The sequence below is a fragment of the Salmo salar genome, chromosome 09 (genome assembly GCF_965601325.2).
Source record: "Salmo salar chromosome 09, fSalSal1, whole genome shotgun sequence".
Lineage (NCBI taxonomy): Eukaryota > Metazoa > Chordata > Actinopteri > Salmoniformes > Salmonidae > Salmo > Salmo salar.
The window spans coordinates 46430897-46447216 of record NC_138299.1 but is presented as its reverse complement, the minus strand read 5'-3'; the positions used below and the strand labels follow the sequence as shown (position 1 = coordinate 46447216).

The 16320-nt window shown below is 42.7% G+C and overlaps 1 protein-coding gene across 4 annotated transcripts in view; it reads left to right on the top strand.

Annotated features, from left to right (window-relative positions):
* LOC106611408 (uncharacterized) overlaps positions 1-16320 on the top strand; it is a 63253-nt gene that overhangs the window by 2878 nt on the left and 44055 nt on the right. The window contains exon 1 of one of the 4 annotated variants that reach the window (XM_082955806.1): positions 4695-7451. The exons of 1 other annotated variant lie outside the window; for it this stretch is intronic. In XM_082955806.1, the coding sequence (XP_082811932.1) occupies positions 6470-7451 (982 nt within the window). In that variant the 5' untranslated portion in view covers positions 4695-6469. Of the gene's footprint in view, positions 1-4694; positions 7452-16320 lie in introns of those variants that run through there. 2 more of the 4 variants (XM_082955802.1, XM_082955803.1) reach the window with 2 other exon arrangements.

Sequence of the window (16320 nt, the reverse complement as noted above, 5' to 3'; positions counted from 1 at the left end):
CCAACCAGTTAGGAGATGAACCAGGTGTTTGACTCCTTCACAACAACTCTGTGTACCTTCTTATTTACATATGTATTCAGACCTTTTGCTATGACACTATAGAAATTGAGCTCAGATGCATCCTGTTTCCATTAATCATCCTAGAGATGTATCTAGAACTTGATTGGAGTCCACCTGTGGTAAATTCAATTGATTGGACATGATTTGGAAAGGCAAACACCTGTCTATATAAGGTCTCACAGTTGACAGTGCATGTCAGAGCAAAAACCAAGCCATGAGGTCGAAGTAATTGCCCGTAGAGCACTGAGACAGGATTGTGTCGAGGCATAGATTTGGGGAAGGGTACCAACATATTTCTGCAACATTGAAGGTCCCCAAGAACACAGTGGCCTCCATCATTCTTAAATGAAATAAGTTAGGAACCACCAAGAGTCTTCCTAGAGCTGGTCGCCCGGCCAAACTGAGCTATCGGGGGAAAAGGGTCGATGGTCACTCTGAGAGAGCTCCAGAGTTCCTTTGTGGCGATGGGAGAGCCTTCCAGAAGGACAACCATCTCTGTAGCACTCCACCAATCAGGCCTTTATGGTAGAGTGCCCAGATGGAAGCCAATCAGTAAGAGGCACACAACAGCCCACTTGGAGTTTGCTAAATGGCACCTAAAGGCCTCTCAGACCATGAGAAACAAGATGCTCTGGTCTGATGAAACTCATGATTGAACTCTTTAGCCTGAATGCCAAGCATCACGTCTGGAGGAAACAAGGCACCGCTCATCACTTGGCCAATACCATCCCTACGATGAAGCATGGTGGTGGCAGCATCGTGCCGTTGGGATGTTTTTCAGCTCCAGGGACTGGGAGACTAGTCAAGATTGAGGGAAAGATTAACGGAGCAAATCACAGAGAGATCCTTGATGAAAAACGTGTGTGTGTGTGTGTGTGTGTGTGTGTGTGTGTGTGTGTGTGTGTGTGAATCAGAATCACCTTGTTTCTCCAAGTACATTTATAGAATGTTACTTGGTGATATGGTGCTGCTAGTGATAGACAACATTTAGAGACAGAATACAGACAGGAGTGTGTGTGTGTGTGTGTGTGTGTGTGTGTGTGTGTGTGTGTGTGTGTGTGTGTGTGTGTGTGTGTGTGTGTGTGTGTGTGTGTGTGTGTGTGTAGTAGTAGTAATGACTAAGGCCAGGCGTATCGTGATGTTGTTTCTCTCTTAGTGACCAATCATCAGTCAGGTGACTCTGATTGTAGAGGACCAACGGTCAATGATTTAATCAGCCTGACCACCACATTCCATGTTTATTTCCAGGCTGGCGTGTGTGTGTGTGTGTGTGTCAGTAATGATAGTGGGAGATTCCTTACATACTGTATATGTACGGTAGATCTGTGTTGCTCCCCGGTGCATTTATTGTTCTTATTTTTAAATGTCACCATTATTTAACTAGGCAAGTCAGTTAAGAACAAATTCTTATGTACAATGACGGCCTATCCTGGCCTATGGGACTCCCAATCACAGCCAGTTGTGATACAGCCTGGATTCGAACCAGGGTGTCTGTAGTGACTCCTCTAGCACTGAGATGCAGTGCCTTAGACAGCTGCGTTCCACACGTACTGGGAAATGGCAGTGATATCTTCCCTGTGGTTGTGCATTAAGGGCTTTGTGTGTGTGTTAGTCCATTGAAAAAGTCTGCACTGCAGACTGGCATTCCACACACATTCGATAGGGTCAGGGGCGGAAATCCCGGGGGGGACGGGGGGGACACGACCCCCCCATCCTGGGAAAAATATGATTTGTCCCCCCCAATATATCACTGAAACATAACTATGTAATTTAAATAATATTAATAATACGCAATGAAAGCAATTGTGCTGATTATAGACACTTAATAGCGCGTTTTTAAGTTTCAAAAGATTGCAACCCCCCCACCCTTTGCCTCACAATGGTTTGATCCACTGCCAGTTCCTTAGCTTGCTCCGTAACAGAGGGCTCGTATCTACTGTCTGAAAGGCACTCAATGCACGTAACTGACGTGAGGTTAATCCAGTCAATCACGCACACACACTAGCTGAATATGCAGAGCTAGCGCGCAAATATTAACTATTAAGCTAGCTAGTACCTATTCCATTTATGTGGCCTCGTCAAAAATGGAATCAGCATGCAGATGATGTAAGTTAGTGCTTCAAAGTCCCTGTGATAAGGTTAGCGATAAACTGAAATCCAAACTGAACAGAACTACACTCTCTTCTACCATTGTCTTAAATATATTTAATGGTCTCGTTGCAAAAGCTAAATTGTCGCAAGTGAACTGTTATTTATTTATTTATTTTATTTCACCTTTATTTAACCCGGGTAGCAAAGATTATAGCAAACACCACTGAAACTGAATTGGTGCTCGCTAGCTTTGCAAATTCGGCTATTGTTGGAAGCCAGCCAATATGAAACAAACTATTAAAATTACAAAAGGTTGCAGCATATGTTGTGTAAATGGTGAACTCATACAGCTGTCAACTCTTGTCATTTTAATCCGTTTCACATTTGTTAGCTACCTTTTAGATCGAAGCCCAAATAGAATGATAGAAGATGATAGAAGCCCATCTCCTACTGTAAATAACCTACACACTGTGTGTGTAGCCAGCCAGCCAGCCAGCCAGGTAGAAAAATGGCAGAAAAATAAAAGACGGACATCAGAGTATTTTTCAATACACCAAAACGCATAGTAAGAACCCTAGTAGCCTAATATCTCAAATACTAGTTGATAAAATGTTCATAAGAAAGAAATGAAATTCTAATGGAAATGTTTCACAATGATGTCATTAGGCAGGCAACAGATGGCACACAGACAGCAGAGTTGGGGACAGATATGCAGGGACAGACTGGCAGAGACAGGGAGTCTCAGGTAAGTTTGTTGAGTCTTTGTTTGGCAACATTATGAAAGGTTCTCAATTTTTTTGACTTGTAAAATAGGAACATAATTGGAAAATGCCATGGATACCCCCACTCTCAACTTAAACTGGTGACTGAACTAAGATTTGTTAAAGGCAATGGTATTGCTGTTGTGATTAGTTGTGTAGTTTTGGGTACCGGTAGTTAGGAGTACGGCAAACACCTTATTTCTTTGGTTCCTCAATATAAATTTACCAATTACAATGTAGGCTATGTGTTACAGCACTACTTTTGGTGTCCCCCTCAGGAATTGCTCTTGAGAAAATTTCATGTAATTGTCCCCTCCAAAGTTGATATCAGATTTTCGCCCCTGGATAGGGTGTGTGTGTGTGTGTGTGTGTGTGTGTGTGTGTGTGTGTGTGTGTGCGTTTGTGTTCATGTGTGCGTTTGGTGTGTGTGCTATTTTTAACCCAGTGTAAGAATGTCTTTTGAGGCATCCATACCGCAGCCAAATACGTTTGTGAAAATGTATGTCTATTGTCAGTAGCTCCAACACTAGAATGGTATAGCGTCAGTACCAGAAGCGGCAAGCAGATGGGGCTGCTGCTGTCTCTGGCCTTATAATGTAACATTTAAAGGGGGAATTTCAACCTGGGGGATTCTGGGCTTGTTTTCATCATGTCTGAGGTATTTCTAGGACAGTGAGATGTATTTCACACATAATTGCCCAGGAGAAAGGCAGGTCAGGGCTTTGCTGTGCTGGATGATACACCCTATGACAACTTCCTGCCGTATTTGGGGCGGCAGGTTGCCTAGTGGTTAGAACGTTGGGCCAGTAACTGAAAGGTTGCTAGATTGAATCCCCGAGCTGACAAGGTAAAAATCTGTCGTTCTGCCCCTGAATAAGGCAGTTAACCCACTGTTCCTAGGCCGTCATTGTAAATAAGAATTTGTTCTTAACTGACTTGCCTAGTTTAATAAAAATAAATTCCGGTGTATTGATGGGGCAGGGCGAGATCTAAAAATACATGTAATCCTGCTTTGTGGCATTTGGCGAAGGCTCTATGTTATACTGATCACACTAGATGTTTTTGTGGGTTTAGATATGGTTGTCTTTGTTCGATTAGAGTCATTGGATGCATTTCAGCGATATGTTTCTATCGACGGATTCATTGCTAAATATTCAAACAGACACATTTGTTTCCTGTCTCTGGAAGACTACAACTTGTGTTGGGCGGTGGTTCGAGCTCTGGCTCCAGTCCCTCCCCCAAGGCCGGATTTTTGTTTTAAAAGGAGGAGGACACTAACAACAATCCTTTGGGTAAAACTGAAAGAACTGACCAGACGCAATGGCTTTAAGTGATTCCTCTCATCAACACAAATTTTACAATGAAGCATCTATTAGCTACATGATGACATTCAACCATACATGTTTCAACCAGAATATAGCAAAGAGGATTCAAAACAAAGAGTTGGATTAAGCTAACATTAGAAGCTCAGCTACAGCCGATGCCAGCACCAAGAGGGCAGAGAGAGGTAGCACTCCAGGAACAAGGTTGAGGAGCCCTGGTGTAAACCTACAGGAGGGTAACTCTCCAGGAACAGGGTTGGAGAGCCCTGGTTTAAACTTACAGGAGGGTAGCTCTCCAGGAACAGGGTTGAAGAGCCCTGGTTTAAACCTACAGGAGGGTAGCTCTCCAGGAACAGGGTTGGAGAGCCCTGGTGTAAACCTACAGGAGGGTAGCTCTCCAGGAACAGGGTTGGAGATCCCTGGTCTACATGGTCTTAGGCTGAGCCACACTGGCTGCATTCTGATCTTTTTTCCACTAATTGGTTTTAATCACATCAGATAATTTTCAGAACTGATCTGATTGGTCAAAAGAAAAAAAAACAGAATTTAGCTGCCTGTGTAAACACAGCCTTAGTCCTTTGTCCGGCTTCGGTACACTGCCAATGGTGTTGGCAATGGTGTTCGGCACAGTGGGCTGATGAAACTGGGACTCTTAGTGCTTAGGGCAATGGGCTTGTTCTGTCTGTGGTGAACGGCCAGCTGAACTCTGACAAGTGTTCTATGTGTGCCCCTTGCTGGTTTCTGGCCCACAATCTTGTTGTGCTCCATAACTGCAAGGTGTGTCTGTTCCCTCATGGTTGTGTACCCCAAAATGCCCCGTTGGGGTATTTTTCAGCAGGGCACAGTGGAATGACTCCAAACTGAAATTTTACAAAGAGAAAAAAGGTTAAAAGAGAAGAGGGGTGGACTAAATTGATGACATGGTCTGGAAGGTACTCTGTGGTACTCAGACTACCTCTAACCTCCTGTAAACCCCATAACACAAACCATACAAACACTATACAAACACTACCCAATTCATGTTTATGCCACGCTTACTGTAAATAGAGCTATCTTAGCTGTCAGCTTGTAAATATTTTTTGGCATCTTACCTTCACCTTGTGCAGAGCTAGGGGTTGGAAGTGTATGATGGTGGAATCAGATTCTGTACCACCTACAACAAAATACACAACAATACACATTTCAACCACCCCGCTAATTGTATTGGTCTCTGTTAGACTGGCTAGCTAAGCATACCTAACATGGACGTTTGACTAGCGTGACTAAATTAGCAACAAGATTGCTAGCCAGCTGAGACTGGCTGAGAACTAACTTACCAACCATAGATGATTTATACACATTCATAATTGCTACCAACACACAGAGAGTGAGTTAGCTATATCGTAGAACGGTGAAAGATAAGACATTTTCACTATTGTTTTTTAATTAGCAAAGCCAGGCACAGAACACCACACACATGATGACAAACAGTGAAAAACAAACATTTTCAAAAAAAATCTACCAAGCGGATGGTATCAGCATTCGTTATGAATGCCAACATTTTGTTTCACTATGAGCAGACGAATACACAGGAAGTAAAAACTTCCTGACTCTACCAGTAAAAATGAAACGTGATAGTTCTAGCTTGTGGTTTGGATAATGCTGATGTTGATGATAAATACGCAACGTTGTTCACATTGTAACGACTATATGCCGTTGCAGAACCAGGGTGAAATTTCCCTTTAAAGTGTAAGTAGCTCTTACTCTCACACGCCGTTAATGACCTTTATAGAAAAAGCGTGTGTGGTCTATAAGACATCGGTAATTACCTGTACAATGTTGACCATATGTAAGGCCGGCCTTCTTCAGGATAATCCTAGTTAAGAGATTATTGAGAGAGAAGGAGTGGGTAGATGGAGAGAGAAAAAGAGAGAGGTGAAGTGAGAGAGACAATGAAGGACCACATCATACAGTCTCAGAGATCGGTTTCTGTAAGAATTCACTACATGAGATAGATCTGTACTCTCTCTACCAATGTTTCTCTATGGTCATTCCACCTTGGAGGGCCACTAACATACAGCTCTTTGAGAATCTACTGTTGTAGGGAAGACTTGGAGAGCCCAGCCTCTTCAGACCAGACTTGATGGGAACATACTGTTTGGAAAGAGTGGATGACGGATTACGTGGACTGTTAGAACAATTAATCGCACAGGTGAGACAGGGAGAGGGAGAGAGGGAGAGACAAAGTCTGAGAAGATGATAGCATACGTGGACTGTCTGTCCACCGAGCCGGTGGGGGGAGGAGGCGTGGGGGCTCAATGCTGGAAGGGGGGCTTCAGCGAGGATGAGGACGAGCTGCTTCCGGCCTGCTCGAAAGATGTTCAAAAGATGCTCTCCCTGCAGCCCAAGAGCGAGGGCAGTCTGCGACGTCGGCTGCTCACCTCCAAGATCCACCAGCAACGAGACGGACCGTGGGCGTCCAGGCCACTCACCCGGGGACAACCGGACAACAAGGGCCTCCAGGGGCCACTACACAGACAGGACTACCCCTACCCTGGCCCCAGCCCCCCCGGCCTGGTGCTCCACAATCAAGCAGGCTACTCCTCCAGGGGCTCCCAGCAACACACGCTTGGCTACTCCCTGACCGAGCTACGGAAGACCAGCTACTCTCCCCCCACTCCCGACCATCATCCTGGGTACAGCTTCCCCCCACCACCTCTTTCTCCTCCAGGAGCAGCCAGCTACAGTCACACTGGACCCTCAGGCTACCCAAACCCTGGACCCCCAGGATACTCAAACTCTGCACTCCAAGGCTACCCTAATCGTGGATCTGCTGGGTACCCCAACTCTAACCCAGGACACTGTAAACCAGCCTACAACACCACCCCCAGCAGCAGCCCTAACCCAGGACACTGTAACCCAGCCTACAACACCACCCCCAGCAGCAGCCCTAACCCAGGATGCCACAACACTGCCCAAGGACCCAGAAACACTTACCTCAACTCTGGATATCCTTCCCCAAGACTGGAATACGGCCCTCCCTCCCTCCCAGGACCAGGCTATAGCTCCACCTCTGGGTTTGCTCCCCAGTCCCAGCCCAGCCTCCCCACTCCTCCACCCAAGCAGAGAAAGAGGTTCTCTGCCTTTAACCTGCTCCGACGGCACAGCTACAACACCAGCCAGATCCCCTTCTCACACACCCCCCTCTTACGGACCCCCAAACGCCAAGACTGGAGAGGTAGGCAGCAGTATTCACTTTTCACTTTTGTTTTAGACTCTGTTGTTTTGTTGTTGTTGGGTTTTTTTAAACTGTAAAGTAGGAATGGATGAACTGAACTTCAGGAATATCTTGGGACACTCACTGTTACACTGTAAAATAAAAATCTGTTTCCACAGCCTTTTTAAATTTACTTAACTCTTCGGTCCAGGTGTTACCTGAACAACAAAAAAATTGATTTGCCCAAACTTAGTTCCAACTTGAGAAAACATAGGCAAAAATTCAGTCAACTTATAATTATGTGTTTGCTCAAATTGTCTCATATTTTCAGTCAAGTAGAACTTAATATTTGGGCATCTTATCTAAAAAAAAAAAAAATGGCTGTGGAAATATTTACACCAGCAGTGCTTTTAAAATACAATGTTTTCAACTTACATATCAGCAAACATTGCAATACATGATTACATTGAGCGTGTTGATTTATACAGTAGCTTATATTCAACTTGTCCTCAACTGGGATATGAACTCACAACCTCTTGGCCCACAGCACACTAATCTTCCAGCTACTCCACCATGTCTGTGTCAATGACTGAGATCAACTGTATTGCTACACATTGCACAGTAAATCTCAGTTCTGTTAAAAGCACACTCAAGAAAAACTGTTTTATTTTTCATTGTAACATCAAAACAGAGTAGTATGCTTAAACTGAAAAAACCCCCCGAAATAAGCAAATTAAAACAACGATGAGAGAATTGTCAGATTAATTTATAATTGACACAGACACGTAGCAGGAAGAGCTGAATGCTGTGAACCAAGAGGTTGTGAGTTCAAATCTCAGGTGAGAAGATCTTGAATATAATATTTTAATAATTGCGGAATGTAGTTAAATTTGTAAATTGAAAACATTGTATTTTAAAAGTACTTTATGTGTGTAAATATCTCCACAGCTTTTTAAAGTTCAAATTCCAAATAATAATTTCTAGTTGAATTAACATATGACTCAAGTTGAGCAAACTAATCATTTTAAATTGAGTGAATTTTTGCCTACGTTTTCTCAAATGAAACCTAAGTTCGGGCCAACTATTTTTAGTTCAGGTAACACTTGGACTGAAAAGTTGAGTAAACCAAAAGAAAGGCTGTGGAACCAGTTACATAATAATAATAATTAGTTGAAACAACTACATTTTTATTTTTTACAGTGTACCTGGTAAGCATTCTTGGAATGGGAGGGTCCAGATTAGCTTTGACCCAGCTCTACCCTGGTTGGCCCTCCCTCTCTCTCTCTCTCTTGTTTGTCTGTCTGTTTCTCTCTCTCTCTCTCTCTCTCTCTCAATTCAATTCAAGGGGTTTTATTGTCATGGGAAACATATGTTAACATTGCCAAAGCAAGTGAAGTAGATAATAAACAAAAGTTATATAAACAATGAAAATGAACATTACACTCACAGAAGTTCCAAAAGAATAAAGACATTTCAAATGTCACATTATGTATGTATACAGTGTTGTAACGATGTGCAAAACTCTCTCTCTCTACTATCTCTGTCTCTCTCTCTCTCCCTCTATCTATCTATCTACCCATCTCTCTCTCTGTACTCTAATATCCAAAGGGGGGTTGTTCTCCCCGTAGTTAGTCTTCTCTCCTCTTATTTCCCCTTCCGCTTTATATATGTATATGTCAGGGATATGGCTAATCTAGATTAGCACGGCTACAGAGGGGAGAAGAGGTAGGAGGTACAGCAGGGCTGCTTAATCTAGATTAAGATGTAGGATGATGTCACAGAGGTTGATCCTTTACACAGACACTCCTCTTTTGGTTGTTTGTGTTGAGTATAAAAGGCCGGAAAACATTCATTATTTGTATGTGTAACGCAGTCTAACGTAGTGTGTGTGTCTGGGGATATATTTGTGTGTGTGTGTGTGGCTACAATACTGAACACATCATGACTCACTTGGACTGGTCTGCACATACATACACACATACATATGCACGCACGCACGCACGCAGGCACACACACACACACACACACACGCACACACACACATACACACCAGAGCAGTGGTATTTAAACTTTGTCAGAGGGGACCCCAATTTTTTGGACAGAATGTCTCGGGAACCCTTTTTTTTGGGGGGGGGTTGACACAACATTAAAATCTGTGCATTTATAATTTCAACATCAACAAATAACCTTCAATTCATTATATTTTAATCTCCTATCAAAATGAAGAGAACCAATACACATCAATTAAATTATACACTGCTCAAAAAAATAAAGGGAACACTTAAACAACACAATGTAACTCCAAATCAATCACACTTCTGTGAAATCAAACTGTCCACTTAGGAAGCAACACTGATTGACAATAAATTTCACATGCTGTTGTGCAAATGGAATAGACAACAGGTGGAAATTATAGGCAATTAGCAAGACACCCCCAATAAAGGAGTGGTTCTGCAGGTGGGGACCACAGACCACTTCTCAGTTCCTATGCTTCCTGGCTGATGTTTTGGTCACTTTTGAATGCTGGCGGTGCTTTCACTCTAGTGGTAGCATGAGAAGGAGTCTACAACCCACACAAGTGGCTCAGGTAGTGCAGCTCATCCAGGATGGCACATCAATGCGAGCTGTGGCAAGAAGGTTTGCTGTGTCTGTCAGCGTAGTGTCCAGAGCATGGAGGCGCTACCAGGAGACAGGCCAGTACATCAGGAGACGTGGAGGAGGCCGTAGGAGGGCAACAACCCAGCAGCAGGACCGCTACCTCTGCCTTTGTGCAAGGAGGAGCAGGAGAAGCACTGCCAGAGCCCTGCAAAATGACCTCCAGCAGGCCACAAATGTGCATGTGTCTGCTCAAACGATCAGAAACAGACTCCATGAGGGTGGTATGAGGGCCCGACGTCCACAGGTGGGGGTTGTGCTTACAGCCCAACACCGTGCAGGACGTTTGGCATTTGCCAGAGAACACCAAGATTGGCAAATTCGCCACTGGCGCCCTGTGCTCTTCACAGATGAAAGCAGGTTCACACTGAGCACGTGACAGACGTGACAGAGTCTGGAGACGCCGTGGAGAACATTCTGCTGCCCTCAACATCCTCCAGCATGACCGGTTTGGCGGTGGGTCAGTCATGGTGTGGGGTGGAATTTCTTTGGGGGGCCGCACAGCCCTCCATGTGCTCGCCAGAGGTAGCCTGACTGCCATTAGGTACCGAGATGAGATCCTCAGACCCCTTGTGCGACCATATGCTGGTGCGGTTGGCCCTGGGTTCCTCCTAATGCAAGACAATGCTAGACCTCATGTGGCTGGAGTGTGTCAGCAGTTCCTGCAAGAGGAAGGCATTGATGCTATGGACTGGCCCGCCCGTTCCCCAGACCTGAATCCAATTGAGCACATCTGGGACATTATGTCTCGCTCCATCCACCAACGCCACGTTGCACCACAGACTGTCCAGGAGTTGGCGGATGCTTAGTCCAGGTCTGGGAGGAGATCCCTCGGGAGACCATCCGCCACCTCATCAGGAGCATGCCCAGGCGTTGTAGGGAGGTCATACAGGCACGTGGAGGCCACACACATTACTGAGCCTCATTTTGACTTGTTTTAAGGACATTACATCAAAGTTGGAACAGCCTGTAGTGTGGTTTTCCACTTTAGTTTTGAGTGTGACTCCAAATCCAGACCTCCATGGGTTGATAAATTGGATTTCCATTGATAATTTTTGTGTGATTTTGTTGTCAGCACATTCAACTATGTAAAGAAAAAAGTATTTAATAAGATTATTTCTTTCATTCAGATCTAGGATGTGTTGTTTAAGTGTTCCCTTTATTTTTTTGAGCAGTATATTTTTCAAATTGTTTGTATATTGTCCCATAACATAATGTGTACTCTTAATGTTTGGTTCCCCAAAAAAACAAAAAAAACATTTTATTTGTATTTTTTAACCCTAGGGGTGGCGACCCCGACTTTGAATACCACTGCTGCAGAGGGATTAAGTGTTCACAGGTAGCAGTGGGTCCATACGGTGAGAGCTAATTCTGGGTATGTAGGCTAAGTGAGAAACAGGCTTTAGTTTCCAACAGCTACTGTCACTCAGATATACATAGTTTCCTAGCTACTGACCTGTTACTGTTCTTGACCAGCCACATCACAGGCATTTAACTCAAGGATCGTTCTGCCGCTAGTGGGACAACTTCCGATGAAACTGGAGGGCGCGCAATTCAAATAAATAATCAGAAATATTATGGATTTTAAACATTTAGGTACATATCTTATATCGGCTGAAAGCTTAAATTCTTCTTCATCTAACTGCACTGTCTGATTTACAGTAGCTATTACAGCGAAAACATGCCATGCGATTGTTTGAGGACGGCGCCCAATATCTAAATATTTTTCCACCGGCACAGGATTCATACATTCACATATAAAGATTAAATATTCACTTACTTTTTGAAAACCTTCCTCTGATTTGTCATCCAAAGGGTCCCAGCTATAACATGTAGTGTCGTTTTGTTAGATAACATCCTTCTTCATATCCCAAAAAGTCTGTTTAGTTGGCGCCATCGATTTGAGTAATCCACTCAAATCCGAAATTCTACCCCTAAACTTTGTTTCAACAAGTCAAAATACGTTTCTATTTACTCCTCAGATACCCTAAAATGTAATCAAACTATACTATTTCTTTCAGAAAGAAGTATGTTCAATAGGAAACCAATTTTAGCAAACACGGATTTCTAAGACTGTGTCCTACTAAAACTGATATTTCTTATTCGTTTTTGAAGTTACAAGCCTGAAACCTTGAACATAGACTGCTCACACCCTGTGGAAGCCATAGGAATTGCATCCAGGGAGCTAATTTTCAATATAACTTTTCTCTTGCATTTCTAAGAGGATGGTCTCTCTCTCAAAATAATTATCCTACCATATCTATTGTGTTATATTTTCCTACATCATTTTAACATTTCTACAAAGTTGAAAGTGTTCTCTTTCCAATGGTACCAATTATATGCGTATCCTAGCTTCAGGGCCCAAGCTACAGTCAGTTTACTTTGGGCACGTCATTCAGGCAGAAATGGAGAAAAAAGGGGCCTTAATGATTCTAGCTAGCAATGCTAATTTGAATGGTTTTTAATAACCATGATGCTACTGATGTTAACTCCTATGGTTATAATAACGATGAGGATAGTAATGCTAATTCGAATGGATGTTGATAACGATGACGCAACAGATTTTGGATTTATTAAGGATCCCCATTAGCTGCTGCCAAGGCAGCAGCTACTCTTCCTGTGGTCCAGCAAAATTAAGTCACTTTATACAATTTTAAAAACATTACAATATATTCACAGATTTCACAACCCACTGTGTTCCCTCACTCCACCACTACCACATATCTACAGTATTAAATCCATGTATGTGTGTGTGTATAATGTGTCTGTGCCTATGTTTGTGTTGCTTCACAGTCCCCGCTGTTCCATAAGGTGTTTTTTTATCTGTTGATTTAATTTAATTTTACTGCTTGCATCAGTTATGTTATGTGGAATAGAGTTCCATGTCGTCATGGCTCTATGTCAATGGTTCCCAAACTTTTTATAGTCCCGTACCCCTTCAAGCATTCAACCTCCAGCTGCGTACCCCCTCTAGCACCAGGGTCAACACACTCTCAAATGTTGTTTTTGCCACATATTTATTAAACATAAGAATGAGCGTGAGTTTTTGTCACAACCCGGCTCGTGGGAAGTGACAAAGAGCTCTTATAGGACCAGGGCACAAATAATAACATAATAATAATAAATAATTTTGCTCTTTATTTAGACATCTTACATATCAAACCTTATTTGTTTATCGAAAATAGTGAATAACTCACCACAGGTTGATGAGAAGGGTATGCTTGAAAGGATGCACATAACTCTGCAATGTTGGGTTATATTGGAGAGAGTCTCAGTCTGTGCCTGTATTTAGTTTTCATGCTAGTGAGGGCCGAAAAACCACTCTCACATAGGTACGTGGTTGCAAAGGGCATCAGTGTCTTAACAGCTCGATTTGCCAAGGCATGATACTCTGAGCACAGCCCAATCCAGAAATCTGGCAGTGGCTTCTGATTAAATTACATTTTCACAGAACCGCTTTTTGCAATTTTGATGAGGCTCTCTTGTTCAGATATTGGTAAGTGGACTGGAGGCAGGGCATGAAAGGGATAGCGAATCCAGTTGTTTGTGTCATTCGTTTCGGGAAAGTACCTGCATAATTGCGCACCCAACTCACTCAGGTGCTTCGCTATATAACATTTGACGTTGTCCATAAGCTTGAGTTCATTTGCACACAAAACATCATACAATGATGGAAAGACCTGTGTGTTGTCCTTGTTAATGCAGACAGAGAAGAGCTCCAACTTCTTAATCATAGCCTCAATTTTGTCCGGCACATTGAATGTAGTTGCGGAGAGTCCCTGTAATCCTAGATTCAGATCATTCAGGAGAGATAGGCCAGTCGTGTGAGAAACTCGTCATCATGCAAGCGGTCAGGCAAGTGAAAATGATGGTCAGTAAAGAAAACTTTATGCCCCTTCTCTCAATTTAAAAAGAACATGTCAATACTTTGCCACTTGATAACCAGCGCACTTCTGTATGTTGTAGAAGTGTTACATGGTCCCTGCCCATATCATTGCATAGTGCAGTAAATACACAAAAGTTCAGGGGCCTTGCTTTAACAGAATTAACCATTTTCACTGTAGTGTCCAAAATGTCTTTCAAGCTGTCAGGAATTCCCTTGGCAGCAAGAGCCTCTCGGTGGATGCTGCAGTGTGCCCAAGTGGCGTCGCGTTACCACTCCACTATGTCTCCCTGTCATGGCTTTTGCTCCATCAGTACAGATACCAACATGAGCAGCAGCTATGTTTGGCTACATACGGACTGTTAGTGGAATTCCCGCGAGAGAGTAACGGTTAATGTGATTGGATGTTAATTATTTGACTAGGCTACCTGTATTTGACATTGTGTTGTTATTTCGCTGAACACTAGATGGTTTCATTTTATTTTTGGTAGTGAAACGAGGCTACTCGGGCGAGAAAAAAACCTCACCCAAATGTATAGCTCTGTTGGAAAATATAAATGGACTGTTTGAAATTGTGAAAGCATGCTGAAAGTCTGTTGTCAATTTGTTTTCTGTGAAATAGCATTGTATCTAGTCAAACACAATTTTCATCAGAAGTTTACTAAGGGTTGGTAACAGGGTAATTGGTTGGCAATTTTAGCCAGTAAAGGGGGCTTTACTATTCCTGGGTAGCGGAATTACTTTAGATTCCCTCCAGGCCTGAGGGCACACACTTTCTAGTAGGCTTAAATTGAAGATATGGCAAATAGGAGTGGCTCTATCGTCCGTTATTATCCTCAGTAATTTTCCATCCAGGTTGTCAGACGCCAGTGGCTTGTCATTGTTGATAGACAACAATAATTTTTCACCTCTTCCACACTGACTTTACGGAATTCAAAAGAAGAATTCTTGTCTTTCATAATTTGGTCCCATGTACTTGGATGTGTAGTGTAAGCGTTTGTTGCTGGCATGTCCTCCCTAAGTTTGCTAATCTTGCCAAAGAAAGCATCATTAAAGTAGTTGGCAATATCAGTGGACTTTGTGGTGAATGTGCCATCTGACTCAATGAATGATGAGCTGAGCTGGATTTTTTTCCAAAATTTCATTTAAGTTGCCCCAAAGTTTTTTTTACTATCATTCTTTATATAATTGATCTTTGTTTCATAGTGTAGTTTCTTCTTTTTATTTAGTTTAGTCAAATTATTTCTTAATTTGCAGTACGATTGCCAATCAGTTGGGCTGCCTGAATTATTTTCCATGCCTTTTGCCTCATCCCTCTCAACCATACAAGTTTTCAATTCCTCATCAATCCAAGGGGATTTAACAGTTTTTACAGTCATTTTATTAATGGCTGCATGCTTATTAGTAACTGGAATAAGCAATTTCATAAATGCGTCAAGCGCAGCGTCTGGTTGCTCCTCATTACACACCACAGACCAGCAAATATTCTTTACGTCATCAACAGATGAATCACTACAAAACTTATTGTATGACCTCTTATACACTATGTTAGGCCCAGCCTTTGGAACTTTGGTTTTCCTAGATATGGCTATTATATTGTGATCACTACATCCTATGGATTTCGGATACTGCTTTAAAGCTAATTTCTGCAGCATTAGTAAAGATGTGATCAATAAATGTTGATGATTTAAGTCCTTTGCTGTTTATAACGACCCCGGTAGGTTGACTGATGCTGGTTGACTGACCATGGTTGACTGACGCTGGTTGACTGACGCTGGTTGACTGACGCTGGTTGACTGACGCTGGTTGACTGACGCTGGTTGACTGACGCTGGTTGACTGATGCTGGTTACAGTTTGAAGTTTTTTCTTGAGTGGGCAGCTTGATGAAATCCAGTCAATATTTAAATCACCCAGAAAATATACTTCTCTGTTGATATCACATACATTATCAAGCATTTCACACATGTTATCCATATACTGACTGTTAGCACTTGGTGGTCTATAGCAGCTTCCCACAAGAATGGCCTTTAGGTGAGGCAGATGAACCTGTAGCCATATTACTTCAACAGTATTTAACATTTGTGATCATCTCTAAGCTTTACAGGAATGTGGTTCTGAATATAGACCGTAACACCACCCCCGTTGGCATTTCTGTCTTTCCAGTAGATGTTATAACCATTTATTGCTACCACTGTATCATCAAAGGTATTATCTAGTTTCAGAGATAGGCAGAATATGCATGTCATCTGTTATAAGCAAGGAATTGACTTCATGGACCTATAGCACTCCTATGGCACTAATAATGATGACGTTACTGATGCTAACTCCTATGGCACTAGTAATGAGGATGC